General features: G+C 37.2%; 1 protein-coding gene across 1 annotated transcript in view; it reads left to right on the top strand.

The window, feature by feature from the left end:
* The window catches only part of LOC306878460 (RNA-binding motif, single-stranded-interacting protein 3-like), a 136,784-nt gene that overhangs the window by 105,166 nt on the left and 13,310 nt on the right, over positions 1-18,308 (top strand). Inside the window, exons 7-10 of the mRNA XM_079430844.1 lie at positions 9,545-9,651; positions 10,977-11,020; positions 13,917-14,013; positions 15,834-15,884. Coding sequence (XP_079286970.1) covers positions 9,545-9,651; positions 10,977-11,020; positions 13,917-14,013; positions 15,834-15,884 — 299 coding nt within the window. The remainder of the gene's footprint in view (positions 1-9,544; positions 9,652-10,976; positions 11,021-13,916; positions 14,014-15,833; positions 15,885-18,308) is intronic.

Here is an 18,308-nt window from a genome sequence, read left to right as displayed (position 1 = left end):
GAAAGTGTTTCCGCTAAAAAAATGGCAATTATATAATTTAAATATATATAATGCAGACTGCCCATGCTTAAACTGGATTGCGAGTGGTTATTTTTTACAAAAGTGGTGCAACTGCTTAGTGAATTCACCTCACAGAGAGACAACTTAATGTTATTTTCTGTTTTCATGCGGCAAGTACATTTCTTCCAAATGAAACATGAACTTCAACCTTTAAACGAGCATGCAGTGAACTGGCTCCTGACCTTGCATTCTGCAGTGTTTTATTAGAGAACCGAGACAATAGTCTGTCTCCCTCTCTCTCCAGTTACCTGCTCTCAGGACGGGCTGTGCAGAGCAGCATCCACCAAACTAAAGTCAGACAGGCCCATTAAAAGGCAGGAAGTGGGGAGGCTAAGCTGATTATGCAATGTTTGTATTCTACTCAGTGCATGTCTCTCTCTCGCTGTCTGTCTCCTTGAATTGTCTCTTTCCTCCTGTTCTCTTTCCACTGAGGGGAGATGTCAAACAGGCCAGTGATATTTACCTGCTATAGACAAAACAAACAAACCAGTGCTCAGAGTAAACTGCTCTCCCAACACTGATCTAAGATCAGGGTATCACGATGAGAAGCGGTTGTTTCACACTTTATTTGTTGTCATTACTATTAGTATTAGCATGAAGGTTAAAATGTTATGTATTCTTTTTACATAAAAGGACACATGTATTAAAGGTATTTCTAATATTACAAAAAAATTATATTTTAAATAAATGCTGTTCTTTTGATCATACCGTTCTTCATAGAATCTTGGATTATGGTTTGTGCGAAAATATTAAGATTTTAAATGTTTCCTGAGCACCAACTCAGCATATTAGAATGATTTCTGAAGGATCATGTGACACCGAAGACTGAAATCATGGCTGCTGAGGATACATTTCATTTTAAAACACATTGATGCAGTAAATAGTCATTTTAAATTGTAAAAAATATGTTTCACAATATTTTTGACCAAATAAATGCAGCTTTGGTGAGCATAAGAGACTTCTTTCAAAAACATAAAAAAATCGTTTTGACCATACAGTATGCACATAACTTCATAACAATAAAAAAAATATACATTTTAAAATAATATCATGAAATTCAATGCATTACACAGAGACCTCTGTGTTTTTCCACAGTAATTTTTTTCTTACAAGCATTCTTATAAATTTTTATATTTTATTGTAACCAGACATTTGTCTTTTTTTGGGTCACATTTTCACCATAAATTATAAGATCATTTTAAATTCATGATGTGTGACGTAATTTTTTACAGTATTTCACAATGAAATTGCACGTATTGTTTTGTTACATCTAGTAATAGAGATTTTCTCTATTATTTACATGTTTTACTTTAGTATTTTTACATTCTTTTTGCTTTAGAACTACAAATCTTTTTTACAGTGTAGCATGTGTCTTAAACATGAATGAATTGTTTCTTTCCATGTCTGTTTTGTTTGAAAAATTATTAAATTGGTTGGAGGTGGGTGAGCAATGAGGAGCCAGAATTTCATTCTGTGCTCAAACCTTCTTCTACCATGAATGTGTGTCTCTGCACAGCGGGCAAGGTTTCTACGGGGAATTGAAATGACGTATTTGGGAGGCTTCTTAATGTAGGAGCGCTGTATTGTATAATGCAGGAGATTTTCTATGTGTAAAACTTCAGGATAAGGCTTGGCGCCCGTGGCTTCATGGAAAGGCCGGGCTTCCCATCTCGCAAACAAACGTCCCACATGTATAATACCAGGGTTGTGGTGTTATTGCGTTCAGTGAATTCTCATGTCTCACCGAGCGTGTGGGCTTACCTCACAGCAGTGCTCAACTGTGGGCTGTGTTTTTCTCGGTTTTCTCTCTGTATGTATCATACAGCGGTGGCTGAATGTGAAACCAGAGTACACCGTCGTTCCTGGACCTGAAAGCCACAGTGCCAAGCTGGCAGCGTAACGGATCTGTGCGGTAGGCTGCTATTAGAGCGTGGGCGATGTGTAGACACCAGCTTTGTCAGGGTCACACGCTCCTCCTACCCACTCAGTGCACACCGTTCCAGGGCAAACAGTGCTCTTCCTATTGGTAAACACCATTCTTTCTTTCCTCTCTGCGTGTTCTAGAACAGGGACGCCCATGTGTTTGAAGGCCATCCGTGTCAAACCAATCTTCCAGTTAAATCGTCATCTTTGAGTAAGAAAACCCTGACTAACCCAATGGTTAGTTTTGGTGCATCTTCGCTGTAGGGCTGTATGATTTCCACGATGTGGAATCATAATCACGAAATCCATATATTAAAGCTTTGTCTACTATACTACATGAAATTCGTGGTGTTTTCAGCATCTGCCGTCTCACATTGAGTGAGAGTACACGAATACTTCATTACCAGAGAGTTCACCTCATGAGCATTTCACCATTTCATTTGATAAATACCATATATACCTATCACCATATATACACACAGAAATATAAAGGCCTTTGCTACAACCCACCAAAATAAAAGTTTTAACTTAAAATTATAAAAAAAATACTACTATTGTACAGTACAATGCACTTCTCAAAGTAATGTAAAGTAACAATACAGTAGTTTAAAAATAATTTAAATGATTAATTCTTAAGGAATATATCACAAAGTATACATTGTAAATGTCACACAGTTTTTCATATTAATTTAGCAATTACATTTTTCATCAAGTATTTAAATAAACCTCAAAAGTAAATGTTTGATTTGAAGCATTTTGTTTGCCAAAAAATGGAAAGATTTATTCATATTTCATTTGATTACATTTTAATAGATTCATTAAATAAGCATTTTATCAATTGATTTGATTACCATTTTTGATAACAATCTTGTATTAAATATAAAACACAAAATCCAGAAAACTTAGATGTAAAAAAATTAAATTAATAAATATATAGGACTGTGATTATTTATTTTTATTATTATTTAGTGCTGTCAAACAATTAATCGTGATTAATTTCATCCAAAATATAAGTTTTTGTTTATATAATATATGTGTGTGTGTGCTGTGTATATTTATTATGTATATATAAATACAAACACATAAAGTATATATTTACAGTATATAATAAATAGACACAGTACACAGATATATATTATGTGAAAAAAACTTTTATTTTGGATGTGATTAATCACAATTAGTCATTTGACAGCACTATTATGTATTATTTATTCATTTTAATTAATAAATTATTAAATTGGTAAAGTTTTATGATTTCAACTGATTAGCATTTTTTTTTTTTTTTTGATTATTTGAATCATACCATTAAATCTAAACCTATCTCAAATTAACAGAAAACACAGATTTTGGGATAAATTAAACCAGATTTTGTGAAAAAATAAAACCGATGAAATAGGGACCTACAGCTAATTTGAGGTCATTGGGAATTAAAGAATTGCAGGTATGAGTGAAGTAACGGAGAAATCTGTGAACTTGAGGGCCATCGTCGGGCTGAGGGTGGGAAACTCGGGTGTGGCTTCAGGAATGCCTGCCGCCCACAGTGAAAACTGGAGGTCTGTGGGAGCCCAGCAGGAGTTGGCACGCCAGACGACAGCCATGGATTAGAAACACATGTCTATCTTATTGACGGAGCACCCCCCCTCCCCTCCTTCACATTCCCTCCTTGACTGAATATCTGCAGTGCCGTGACCCAAAGTTAATAAACAGCTTGGAAATGCATGTGGTTAGAGCTGTCTTCTTGGGTAAATGTTATGGAAACACTTACGGACACACAATCAAAATACAATGCAATTGAATAATTCAATACAAAACAAGTTCCATTAACATATTGTATTTCGTTAAATGACGATTTCATTTTTGTGTTTTTCTCTACAAGATGAAGGAGAATGAGGTTTTTTTGGGAAAACTCCCAAAGCAATGAGAAGTGGCCCAACAATAATCCATATATGCCCCATGAGAAAGAAAAAAAATTAAAATGAGTCAATGAATTATGAATTTTCCCTGCACTAGTTTGTGTTACATTTAAAACACATGTCATGTTGGGACACTTACTGTAATGGTGCTTGAAGTTCCAAGGAGACTGATTAAAATATTGGTGCACTGACATGCGTGCAGTGCTGCAGATGTTTGAGTGAGACTATGTGAGTGTTTGTGGTTTGCCCTGTGGTGCTGGTTTAAGGAATAGCGTCATGCTTTAGCTCATTAAGTGTGATAAAGTGTCAGATTGAGATACTTTAACAGCTAGTGTGTGTGTGTGTGTGTGTACATGTGCATAATGTTTCTGTTTGTGTTGATAGGTTTGAAGCCGGCCTGCAAACCTCCCTTGCCAAAATTTATCATAGTAACCATAGTTTCCACCAAAATACTACAGCTGTGTCTACAATAAACCTGTGTGTAATTTGATATTAGACACCACAATCAAATGACAGAAACCTTCAGAAAGCATTTGAAAGAGATACATAATTTATTAGGATATTAGAGTTTTAAACTGGTTAAAATTCCATGAAAAATACTCATGATTTGATTTCAGGTTTCATTTGTTCATAGCACAAATGGTATTAATTACAGTTTGAAGAGTTAAATTTATATACGCAATAGCTTGTCTTATCTGATTGTGTCTAATGTAGACACATGGCAATTGAGGTTGTTGCTGGAGGTATTTGTTTTTGTGTGCGTGCAGTATGATTTCCCTGGATGCATTCCGGGCCTGAATCAAAAATCAGTCATTCTTAACAAAGGCTCAAAACTTTCCTCGCATGAGTGAGATTCAGCACTTTGAGTTCAGGGCAACCTGACTAGCAAAACAAACAGAGCTAATGCCAAGCAGAGTCTGCTCATAAAATCAGCATGGATTTTCCAGCACGCTCCAAAAGCAGCACAAAAACTCCCAACGTTATTTGGCTTCGCTGTTTTATGATGGCGCTGGTTGTTATTTTAGAGATCGACCTAAACTCTGAGGGGGTTTAATGCAGGGCGTTTCCCACTGTCTCAGCTGAAACACACACACACACACACACACACACACACACACAGACTCATTGTTTTTGAGATAGGGCAAGGGAGAGCTGCTTGCTCAAACATTTCGAGTCTGCCGCAAAAGCTGTGATCTTTTCTGCCGCCTGGTTTTCTGTCTGTCCTTCACAATGGAGCCGCTTGTGTTGTGCTGCTGTTATCAGCGCTGGCCAGCGTGTGCATGTGTGTATAATAGGAGGGTGATGACAAGGCTGCAGGTGTAGACCCTACCTCCTCTGCAGGTGGAGGAGAGACACTTTTACCCCACCTTACTTCAGCTCAAAGCACACAGAGATCACAGGGGCCGGAAAACTCTTCTCTTCTCTTCTCTTCTCTTCTCTTCTCTTCTCTTCTCTTCTCTTCTCTTCTCTTCTCTTCTCTTCTCTTCTCTTCTCTTCTCTTCTCCTTTTGTTTTTCTTATGTAATCTTTAATGAATCATTTATGATTTGGCAAGAGATTTTATATAATTTAGAGAAAATTGGTGTTATTGAGAACAGCTTGTATTGATGAAGAACAGCTTGTTTTACACAAACAGATAGATAGATAGATAGATAGATAGATAGATAGATAGATAGATAGATAGATAGATAGATAGATAGATAGATAGATAGATAGATAGATAGATAGATAGATAGATAGAATTTTATTTAAAATATTTCAATATTTAATTTCTTTTTTTTTAATAATTTTAAATAATTTATTAGAGGGAGTCTCATTCAGATGTCTTCTATTTTCTTGTCTCATCTTGTCTCTTTTTTCTTTCTATTTGATATCTCTTGTTCTCTTTATTTCTTTTTTCTTTTCTTGTCTTATTTTTCCTCCTCTCTAAACAATAATTGAACAATTTATGGTTTGGTTAAAGATTTGATATATTTTAAAGAAAATTATATGTCTGTGTGTGTGTGTGTGTGTGTGTGTGTGTGTGTGTTTGCAACCTGAATTCCGGAAATGTTTGGGTTTTTAAATGTTTTTAAATTTGAATAAAATGAAAACTAAAAGAATTTCAAATCACATGAGCCAATATTTTATTCACAATAGAACATAGATGACATAATAAATGTTTAAATTGAGAAATTTTAGTTTTATGCACAAAATTAGCTCATTTCAAATTTGATGCCTGCTACTGGTCTCAAAATAGTTGGAATGGGGCCATGTTTACCATGGTGTAGCATCTCTTCTTTTCAAAACAGTTTGAAGACATCTGGGCATCGAGGTTATGAGTTTCTGGAGTTTTGGTGTTGGAATTTGGTCCCATTTTTGCCTGATATAGGTTTCCAGCTGCTGAAGAGTTTGTGGTCATCTTTGACGTATTTTTCGTTTATTGATGCACCAAATGTTCTCTATAGGTGAAAGATCTGGACTGCAGGTAGGCCAATTCAGCACCTGGACTCTTCTACTACGAAGCCATGCTGTTGTAATAGCTGCAGTATGTGGTTTTGCATTGTCCTGCTGAAATACACGTCGTCTGAAGGGGAGCATATGTTGCTCTAAAACCTTTATATACCTTTCAGCATTCATAGAGCCTTCCAAAACATGCAAGCTGCCCATACCGTATGCACATATGCACACCCATTCCATCAGAGATGCTGGCTTTTGAACTGAACGCTGAAAACACGCTGGAAGGTCTCCCTCCTCTTTAGCCTGGAGGACACAGCGTCCATGATTTCCAACAAGAATGTCCAATTTGGACTCTTCTGACCATAGAGCACTTTTCCACTTTGAAACAGTCCATTTTAAATTAGTCTTGACCCACAGGACACGACGGCGCCTCCTTTTTGCATGATAGAGCTTTAGTTGGCATCTGCAGATGGCACGGCAGATTGTGTTTACTGACAGTGGTTTCTGGAAGTATTCCTGGGCCCATTTAATAATGTCAATGACAGAACATGCCGATGAGTGATGCAGTGTTATCTGAGGGCCCAAAGACCACGGGTATCCAACAAAGGTTTCCGGCCTTGTCCCTTACGCACAGAGATTTCTCCAGTTTCTCTGAATATTTTGATGATGCTATGCACTGTAGATGAGATTTGCAAAGCCTTTGCAATTTGACGTTGAGGAATGTTGTTTTTAAAGCATTCCACAATCTTTTTACGCACTCTTTCACAGATTGGAGAGCCTACTTCTGAGAGACTCTGCCTCTCTAAGACATCCCTTTTATAGCTAATCATGTTACAGACCTGATGTCAATTAACTTAATTAGTTGCTAGATGTTCTCCCAGCTGAATCTTTTCAAAATGTCTTGCATTTTCAGCCCTTTGTTGCCCCCGTGCCAACTTTTTTGAGAGCTGTAGCAGGCATCAAATTTGAAATGAGCTCATTTAGTGGACAAAAGTGTAACATTTCTCAGTTTAAGCATTTGCTATGTTCTCTATATTCTACTGTGAATAAAATATTGGCTCACGTGATTTGAAAGTCTTTTAGTTTTCATTTTATAAAAAAAAAAAAAGGCCCAACATTTTCGGAATTCAGGTTGTACATATATATATATATATATATATATATATCTATATATATATATATATATATATATATATATAGATATATATATCTATATATAGATATATATATATATATATATATATATATATATATAGATATATATATATATCTAAAACCAACGGTAGACAGAATATTTCTGTTAGTTAGTTGAAGAGTGATTGTCACTATTGTGTTTTTGTTTTTAGTTAGAGTAGTTTATTTACGGCGGCGAATCCGCTGAAGATTTCGGGTTTCTTTTTACATTTTTCTTTGATTAGTTAGTTTTAGAGGTTTTGGGTAAACTAGCTGTGGCAGTTATGTTTTGATTATTTCCTTGATTTGGCAACACTCTTGTATTTGAATCTTCATTATTTTTGCTTGTTTGTTACTTTTTCTCTTTATAATGTTTCTTTGTCCTGGTAACTCTTCACTCATAATTAAACGTTTTGAACGTTGAGTCTGGTATTCCTGGTTGTTTTTTTTCTACCCGCACACATAACAACAGTATCTCACGTAAATGTTGCGCAATCATCCCGTTTACATCTTTAAACACGTAACAATATATATATATATATATACACATACATACATACATACAGTATATGCATATTTTCTCTGTTTATCTCAATTGTCTCTTTTCTTTTCATCTCTTGTTTTGTTTTTTGTTTTTCTGTCATCTTCTTTCATCAAATCTTTTCTCTCTGGCATCAGTGTTTTTCTGAATAATTACGATCTCGGACTCGGAATGACTGTTATATTCTGAAATCTTTGTTTTGAAGACTTGATCCCTTGTTTGATGTCTCATTCTAAACAATAGACAAAATAGAACAAATAACAGTCATTAAATATTATATTTGGCTACAGAATACATTATACAGCTGCTTGTTTTGAATTTGTTTATCTGGTTCTATGCAATATATGCGCTTATTTACGCACAAAGCATCCTCTGCGGTCTGTGATACAACAGCATTCCATTGTTCCACAGAGCAGCTGAAATATAGCAGTGCAGGTGAGAGCGTGCGGAAGAGCAAGTGTTCATTTTTCTCTGCCAAACTAACATACTTTCAGAGGTGACTGTAGAGTCATATCGCCGGAGGGCAGGATTACTCAGAATAGTTGTCTGCAAAACTCCTCCTCCTGCCTCTATCATCGCTCTCTGCCAGATCCCATCATCCAAGAAGTTTGCGCTTGCTTTAAATGAGTTTTTCTGGTTGCCGAGGAAACCAAATTAAGTTTAGCTTAGCTGTGGCGTACAGGAATTTGTTCAACTGGAGAGCAAAATTTCCGGCTCCTCAAGTGCATTTCGTTGACTTCAAAGAGGTGTTCCACACCCTGCAATTCATATTGCCGTCATTACTGAGCGAGAACATTGAAGTGTTGCTGCCATCCTGCTTTGCACTTTTGGAAGAGAACTCTTTTGAACCCTCCGCTCGCCTTTCGTGTGAACCCGCCCCTCTGGGACATGGAGGAGCCTTCTCGCTTTGCTTTCCACGTTTTTTTTTTGTTTTGTTTATGTGGTAAGAGATAGTAAGCGAGATGCACACTTCAGTGAACACCAAAAGCAAACAAACAATGTTTTGAAACTTTTCAGTTGGCGCAGTCAACAGCATTTAAGTTATGTACTGTCGCAATCAGGTAATTTATTATTGTGCAAATATTAAACAAGGTGCTTTGAAGACCTGCCAAGGAAATAGTTTTGATGGTGGGGATTTGAGAGGACGCCTGCGCCAAATGTGGAGCCAATGGTCTGAGTGTCGAGGACATAATGGAAGTGGGGGGAGGGGGGCGTGCAGGAAGTCGAGGGGAGATAGTCGAGGGCTGTTGAACTTCAAAAGGTCATTGGATATTCCTCCGCTTCTCTGTGGGCTCGGTGTGGGTGTGATACCTGCGGTGTAACATTTCCCTCTCTGTTCAAAACACACTCCACTTTCTTTGCTGAGGTCATGACCTTTCCATCAATCGTACTGCGGTTGACCTATGGAGGTATCCGTCCACTCCTCCCTCTCACGCCCTGCTGACTAGCTGACTGATCTTTTATATTCTTCTGTGTTTGTTCCCTCTCCTCCACAGCCCCGGCGGAGCCGCTGCTGTGCAAGTTTGCAGACGGAGGACAGAAGAAGAGGCAGAGTCAGAGCAAGTACCCTCAAAACGGCCGACCGTGGCCTCGGGAAGGAGAGGTGAGCGCTGGCGACCTTAAAGACCTACCAAACATCCTCGAAACGGCTGCAAAAATTCTGAAACAAATTCTATCTATCTATCTATCTATCTATCTATCTATCTATCTATCTATCTATCTATCTATCTATCTGTCTATCTGTCTATCTGTCTATCTTTCTATCTTTCTGTCTGTCTGTCTGTCTAAGCTCATCTATTCAGAAGGTAGTTCATAACTTGGATTTTCTAATAAAAAATTACATTTATATTAATTTCATTACATTTAAAATATTTTAATTCTACTTCCTAACATCCTGTTTGCTTCATCTGTTCAAATTCATTTCAAATGCAGCCATTGGAATTCAACCTGAATTCAGTTCCAAATGACACACACAACCTGATCGTTTGTACTTACCTTTTCCACGCCAGCTTCTACCCCATTTTCCCCACGCATTCCCTTTCCCAGAGTACCCAACCCCGAAGAAGGGAAGGAGTCGGAAGCAAACCCTTTGTTTCAAACATCGGATAGAAAAAAGCAGTGAAAGAAAGGGAGGCGGGAGAAAACATTTGATTGATGGAGTCATCTGGCCATGTTTAAATTCCCAGTCTTTCGCTCAAGTCCTTTAATCTCTCCTCTCCTGTTTTTATTCCCGCAAAGCAAGTCTCCGTCTGGGTTGGCTGATGGAAAAATGGCGGCAGGGTGAACAACTGGCATTTTCTGGGCAGCCCCAGCTGCTGGCATGACGCGACGGTTCAGGGAAGCATGCCCAGATACCGACCAGACAGTGAGCGCCCATTATGGGGAGCTGGCAGCCGCCATGACTTTGGCTGCACTCTCTCATGAAGGCGTATTTCAATATGCAACCCCAGGGGTCTACATTAACTAGATAGAGTGTCCAGTCACATGTAGGTTAGGTCGATGGTTTTCCCACCAGTCTCCAGGTTTTCTCCCCCGCTGAGGAAAACTTGGCGCCTGACAAGCTGCAGTATATGAGCGTTGTTTATCTGCTCCAGTCCAATACGGGTCTAAGCGGCTAGCTTTCCCCCCTTATTCACTTAGCTAGTGTGGCTCTGTCAACATGAGCTATGCTTTCTGCAGCCTTGTAAATACCAAATAACTTTGTGCTGTATCGAACCCGAGCCCGTCTGGTATTACAGCCCAGCGCTCTGAGGTAATAGATCCACAGCTACAAGTCTCGGCCATGTGCTTTTAAAGATATAAAGAGCACTTGGCCGGCCCCTATTAGATGACCCTGTTCTATTGCCAGCATTACTCAATAGACTTTATAGGATACTTGCTTCACCAGAACGATCTTTCATTCGTTGTCCTGTCTGTCTTGTGTTTCAGAGTGGCATGGCGCTGACCTATGACCCCACTGCAATGCAGAATGGGTAAGAGTCATTTGTTGTTTTCAGTTTTCGGTGCTTGTTAAGGTTGTCCGAGGGTAAACTTGCTTTAGCTTTAGCATAGAAATCCAAGCAATACAACATAAAGTACATTATTTTGTGTTTTAGATGCTATTATTATTATGCTAGTCTGACATCATAAAATATCTTGATTTTTTTGAAAAAGTCTCTAATGCTTTATTTATTTTATCAAAAATACAATATTAGCTGTAATATTGTGAAATATTATTACAATTTAAAATAGCTGTTTTCTATTTCTCCAGTCTTCAGTGTCACATGATCCTTCAGCAATCGTTCTAATATACTGAATTGGTAATCAGCTCTTTTTTATTTTTTGATAAATAGAAAGTTCAAAAGAACAGCATTTATTTGAAATAAAAATCATTAATAAAGTCCTTGCCTAATAAAAGTATTAATTTTTTTTTTTTTTTATCTTACCAACCCCAAATTTTGAATTGTAATTCATGCATATATAATGGTAAAGATGCATATATAAAAATACATATAAATATGAATTCCAACTCTAAATATATCTTATATAAATATATCTGAAGTTCATGCTTGGTATTTCATAATTAAAACATTTTCTATTAATAATGTAAATATTTAAATATGCATTTACAATTATCAATAACTAAATAAAAGTTAAAAATTTGTTAATTTATCAACAGTAGCAAACATTTAACAAAATGTTACACAATCAAAACATTTTACAAAACACAAAGGTGGACATTTTAAAAAATGGTAACCAAAAAAAGTCCTTCTACTTCCTGAAGAATATGAATAATCCAGCAGGGGGCAGAAGTCATTTGGTACATCATATACAAAGGGTTTTTTAGGAAGGTATTGATCATGATAATGAGACATACAGTTTTAAAGAGTCAATTAGCTTAACCACAAAGACTTCCTTGACAAAACAGCTGGTTCATGCAGGTTTAATCTGGTCTTTTCAGCAGTGTTAACAACGTCTGAGCTGCAGTGAGTAATACTGAACCCTACAGAGCTGTGTTGTACACTGGCACACACACACACACACACACAAATACTGTCATAATCAATCTGCATTTTGTGCTATTGTTGCACGGAAGAGTGTAAGTGTTTCATCAGGTGCTGGTTGCAGGGCAGGAAGATGGGTGCTGGACTAAGGGAAATAGGACCCTTTCTATCTGTCCGCTCCAGGGCTCTGTTTCTGATCCAGCACTCTGGGGAAACAGTCATAGTCGTACCTCGGTTACCAGCTCCGGCTCCTTATGCACCCCTGACTCAGCACTTGCTGTCTGCGGGAAAGGGAACAAAATAAGGAATGACAAAAATATGCAATCAGGGTAAAAAGAAGCAGATTCTGAATTGTAAATAATAGTGCGACTAGAAAGGGCAGCGGAAGAGAAATGCTTTATTTGTTTCCTTTCTCATTTCCATCACATTAGTATATATATATATATATATATATATATATATACTGAGTTCATACAGTCTTCTTAATTGTTTAATGGTGCATGCCGTCTCAATGTCAACGGGCTGAAGCTAATAGCCAGCATAAATAACAGCATAGTTCTAGGCTAAAAAAAGGATTGTGCACTAACGTTAAACTAGTGTTTAAAGCTTCACATTTTAGCCCTGCTTCAAAGATCTTGTTACTTTCTTCCTGAACATGCTCTCACTCAGGTCGTCTTGTGTGACTGTGACATAAGGGAGCATGAGCTCTCTGGGGCAGACAGTGTTTCTCTCCCCACGCTCCATTTCTCAGCTGCCAGACAAGCCAATCAATAAAGCCTAGCAACGGAGCTTGCAGATGAAACATGTCCGCAGTAGGTACACAATGATAAATAAAGTCCTGCCCAAGAACTGTAGCTATTGGAAAATGCTGTTGCTCGGGTAACACAGAGAAGTCAACAAATGAACTGTTGTGACACAAGCACACAACAATACACATAAACACAATACATGATTATTGTATTAATCTGTATATATAAATACTTATTTTATTTTGTACATTAATATACCGGGGAACTACGGCAAGAATATATATACATATATATACATATAGAATATATATATATTCTTTGATTCAGTGTTTTCATCACTGATAATAAGAGACCATTCTTCAGCATTAAATCATTGTTATTTATTTTTTCTATTATGATTTTTGAAGACTGGAGTTATGACTGCTGTTAATTCATCTTTTTTATTTATTTTTAATTCTATTTTATAATATATTAAAATAGAAAGTAATTTATTTAAATTCATTACATTTTTTTTTTTACAAAATTACTGTTTTTACTATATTTTTGATAAAATGAATGCAGCCTTGGTCAGAGCAAGAAAATTATTTCTAAAACATAAAAATATCCTTAATAAGGCTGGAGTAATGGCTGCTGAAAATTCAGTTTTTAATTATAATTTTTTTATTAATATAAAAATTGTTTATTTAAAATAAAAAATTGTTTATTTAAATTAATTATTATTATTTTTTTATTTTTTTATTTTTTTTACAATATTACTGTTTTATATATTTGTTTATTAAATAAATGCAGCCTTGGCCAGCGTATAAGTCAACTATTTCAAGAACATTGAACATTCTTAATGACCCTAAAATGTGAAAGTTTGTATAATATTCTATAATTGACTTTAAACTAAAGCTAAAGTAAATATATATTTATATGACAGTATAAAGTGTGTTAACACTATTAATGTTACATGTACAAACTTTCAATTCAGTTTAAAAGACATGTGAAGCACATTTCACAGTGTGCTGGTGTGACTTTTTTCTTTTCCTCTTAAATTTTCTGTAGACCAACTGGGTGTTCCTTGAGCCCAGTTTAAAAACCCTTGTCTTTTACAAACAGAAAAGGGTACTAATAGTGTTTTGTGTATCTTGCAGGTTCTACTCCTCACCATACAGCATCTCCACAAACCGCATGATCGCTCAAACGTCAATCACTCCATTCATCGCTGCCTCTCCTGTCTCCACATATCAGGTAAGATCACAGCATATACGCAGCATTCAGAACAAACACATGCTGCAAGCAAACCAACTCGCACATTTACATTCATACAGTGGCCCTTTGAAATATTTGGACCATCAGGATGTCATATTTAAAATATGCAAGAAAGATAGCACAGTTATGCAAAAATGCTGTGTGTTAAATTAATTTATCACTTTCTGGTTAAAAATAATTGCAATAATGTAATTAAAGTGTAATTACCTCAGATGTTTGATATCTAACACAATGATGTCTAGGTTTTTCAAGTGAAATTTGAGTGTCCAAATGTTTTTGGGGCCACTCTATACAAACACAATTACATGCAAACGCAGTTTGTGTCACACATACGAGGAGAGCATGTTGCACTATAGCGTGTTTTCCATCACTCTCCATGTTTGCTGATATGTTAGGAAAGCTTATTAGTGCTGTTCTCCAGCACTGCAGTCAGACGGAGTGAGCAAACAGTGACCGTGAGCATCCTTGATTGATTTGGCTTAAGCTAAACTAAACAAAACATTGCTGAGCGTAGAGAATAGCTAAGCCCTTGAGATCATGTACCTCCCGTCCTCACGAGAACCTCATCCTCGCACAAACACGCCGACACACACATATGCAATCACGAGCGCACATATACAAACCACCCACGCTGACCGGAGCGGCGCCCTAGTCTTCGTTTACGCTCTCGGCCACACGTTTGTTATGATAAATTCTGCACGCCAGCCAGGTTATCTCTTAATCAAATGTGCAAAAGCGCCCTGCTGGCCGGCGAATTAATTTTAAATTGCAAACTGCGCTGAACTCGCCAAAATGAGTTCAAAGCCAAGCTGACGGGAAATCAATGCGCTGCTACCTTTATTTCTCCCCTAGAACTTCGAGAATGGAACAAGAGACAACTGTTTCCCTCTCCGGTGAAAGGACAGAGAGAAGGAGAGAAAGAGGGAGAGCGAGAGCATGAATCTTTTAACAGTTGGGGAGAGAGAGACAAGGTGTGCGCTTACACATCTTAGTGGACTTAGTGTGTTTAGAGAGAGAGAGAGAGAGAGAGAGACGCCGGAGGCGGATCACAGTGATGAACAAATCCCAAAGGCTTTTCTTCCTAGAACAACATAAAAGGACACCTCATATAAATGTAGACACCTACAGCCGTTCAAACACACTTTCACGAAACTAAATGCATACATCCATCCTCTCAGACAGGAAGTGGCCACTTATTCTCAGTTTGCGTGGTGTACTGTAAAAATAATACTTGAGCTTAACATTGTTATTTTAGTATCATTTATTATTCTCATTTTCTGTTTTCGTTTTAATTTAAGTTGCTTTTATTTATTTATTTTTATTTTTCCAGTATTTTTATATCAGTGTTATTTTAGTATCATTTCGTTTAGTTTTTAATTTTATTTATTTTGTTAAGTTAAACTAAATGAAAAGAAGAAATGCTGCCTTGCCAAGTTACCTGCTAGCTGATAAATATAAAATATGTTCATTTTATTTTATTTTAGTAAATGTTTTTACAGTTATAGTTAATTATAGTAACCCTGTCCTAAATGTAGTAATTGTTGGTGCGAGAATTACTATGGCGTCGAGATGAAAGGAGAAATTTTTTGGGGTCCAAGTCGGCCTTAGATGATGAAATTGCTGCCGCAGCGCTGTAATTAGGAGGCAATATCGCTGTCTGTAGAATTCTGATCTCTGTGTAATTATCACACTTGTATTACTTGCTCCTGCCTTGGCTGTTCTGTGGGAACCGGGGCTTCGAGGAGGCATAGGAGGGGGGGTGAGGAGTGAAATTAAGAAATGCTGGTTTCCGCCCACAGGTCCAGAGTACGTCGTGGATGCCTCACCAACAGTACGTTATGCAACCTACGGTAAGTGCTGCTGAGGAGGTGTTCATTTATCTTGGTGTGTGTGTGCGTGTGTGTTGGGGAAGTGAGGAAACAGAGAGATAGAGAGGAATGAGGAGAGGTGAGAGTGATTTCGTTTATCTTTGTGAAAGACTGTTCTGTGATATAAAAAAAAAAAATGCAGTGACTCTTTACCCCCATTGCCCTCTTGTGGCCGAGCAAGTAAGCGTGGGACTGGTGTTGTGTTCAAAAGGATAGTTCACCCAAATATTTACATTTTTGATCACCTTCTTGTCAGTCCAAATCAAGTTTTTACAGTATGTGGAACTTAAAAGGAAAAGGCTCCAAAATGACATAATAAAAGTGTTTTACAATAACAGATAGGATTTAAGTTGTTATTTTTTGCAAACATTTCTTGCCTGCCTCATGTAGAGATGTAACTTTATAAAAGTTAAGACTCTTCCACTCCTTCATAAAACGGCTCATTCAAACATGCCCCCACATATGTACGTCACGGTGTGGGAAGATTTACATAACACCCCCCAAACGTACACGCAATGAAAGGTGTAACTTTTATTCTCGCTATAGTATTGTTGTTGCCGCCGCCATGTCGTGGAGACCCTGTGTGTTCCGTTGTGAAACCGAAAGTACTTTTTTCGGGCTTCCAAATGAGTACACAACTAGAAATCAGTGGTTAAGTTATATTTACAACACTGTTTCAGAACAGTACAACACAAATATTTGAGTGTGTGCAGCGCATTTAACGGAGGACTATTTCCTGATCGTGGGAGAAAGTAGCCTATGATGTGAACACTATGAATGGCTGTGATCACTATAAAGTGGAGCAATTCCAACGTCGCAAAGACAGTCCGGTGCTTCTAACTCACAGCCAATTAAGTATTTTTCGATATTTAAAGAATTTGCTACTGACTATTCAAACGCGAGTTTTGAATAGTCAGTGCTTGTTTGGCGTTTCTATGATCACAAATGCAGACATTGTGTAATGTTTACATGGCGCAGCGCAACGCGAAACAAGACCATATGAGTCATTATAATCAGTAATTATGTCCTCACTGAATGCAACAAATGTCTCGTTTATAGCGGGTTTTATTGTTTTAGTCTCGTCACGCCGGGACCATAGACTGTAAAAAGGCCAGGACACAGCATCACAACATGGGGGCGTAACATTTCTGTCACACGCTTGAGGTATTCTGCCAATTACAATGCTGGCCAATCAGAGCACACCTTGTTCTTTTTAACAACATCATATGACCCCTTTAAACTGATTAATAACTTTATTACTGTTAAAAATACAAATGTTATATGGAAAATATTTTGTTCTTATTATGTTTGCTCTTATTTTGACAGAAAACTCCGATTCAGTGAAAACAGTCCTCCAAAAATGTGTCTCACTACAAATCTGTAGTGAAATGCTGTAATCATCTCCCCAATAAAATGTTGGGAATTCCACGAATGTGAAAAAAAAGTATAACTGGTGGCCGTTGTGTTCCCAAACGCGAGCTGAACTCACAGCACATGCAATAAGCGAGTTCACTGCATTTACTGTGAACTGAGCCGTTCTGAGGCAATTAAAACACTGGATCATGAGCTGATCGCCTGAACGAAGTGCGTGCTTTACTTTGAAACACGCAGATGAAGGGATTGTGCTTTCAGTTTAGTTTGTTTGACAGATACTTTGCCAAAGCATAATGGCCCAAAACACAACTTTAAAGACCTTTTATGTTAGAATAAGAAGTTTAAATATATTTGAAAAAACTACACTTTTTGTCCAGAAGACCTATCGTTTCATACCATCATGTGACCACGATGATATGGAGACAATTTTGCTATCGCGATACCATAAAATTGATAATACTGTTACATCCCTAATGAATATATATATATATATATATATATATATATATATATTCTAAAATTGATTCCATGTCCCTTTCTATATCTATTCCATTGGTTCAAAACTTTAAGTACTTGGGGATAGATGTTTCTCCTTCCCTGCAGGAAATCATCTAAAAAAACTATAATGGTATTCTAGCCAAAGTATCCTCAGGTTTGGAAAATTGGTCTCGTCTTCCTACTTCTTTTCAGGCCTGTATATCGGTAATTAAAATTAATGTTCTCCCACATATTAATTTATTTTCTTCCATGATTCCTCTCGCTCCACCGGTTGGCTACTGGAATAAACTAGATGCGTGTGCTTCACGGTATATATGGGATGGGAAACGTCCTCGTATTAAACTGACTACCTTACAACGATGTAGATTACATGGATACTTTCTTTCCCTAATTTTAGACTGTATGCTCAAGCCTTCTCCCTCCGCCCTTTAGCAGTTTGGTTTGATCCTGACGCTTCTGTGTCTTGGAGAGCAATTGAGGAATCTATTGTTTATCCATATAAATCTTCCGCTTAGGCAGTGTAAATCTCGGTTT

The sequence above is a fragment of the Barbus barbus genome (genome assembly GCF_936440315.1).
Source record: "Barbus barbus genome assembly, chromosome: 12".
In the NCBI taxonomy this organism is placed as follows: Eukaryota; Metazoa; Chordata; class Actinopteri; order Cypriniformes; family Cyprinidae; genus Barbus; species Barbus barbus.
Note: the sequence above shows the minus strand (reverse complement) of the source record. Positions and strands in the feature narration are given on the sequence as shown.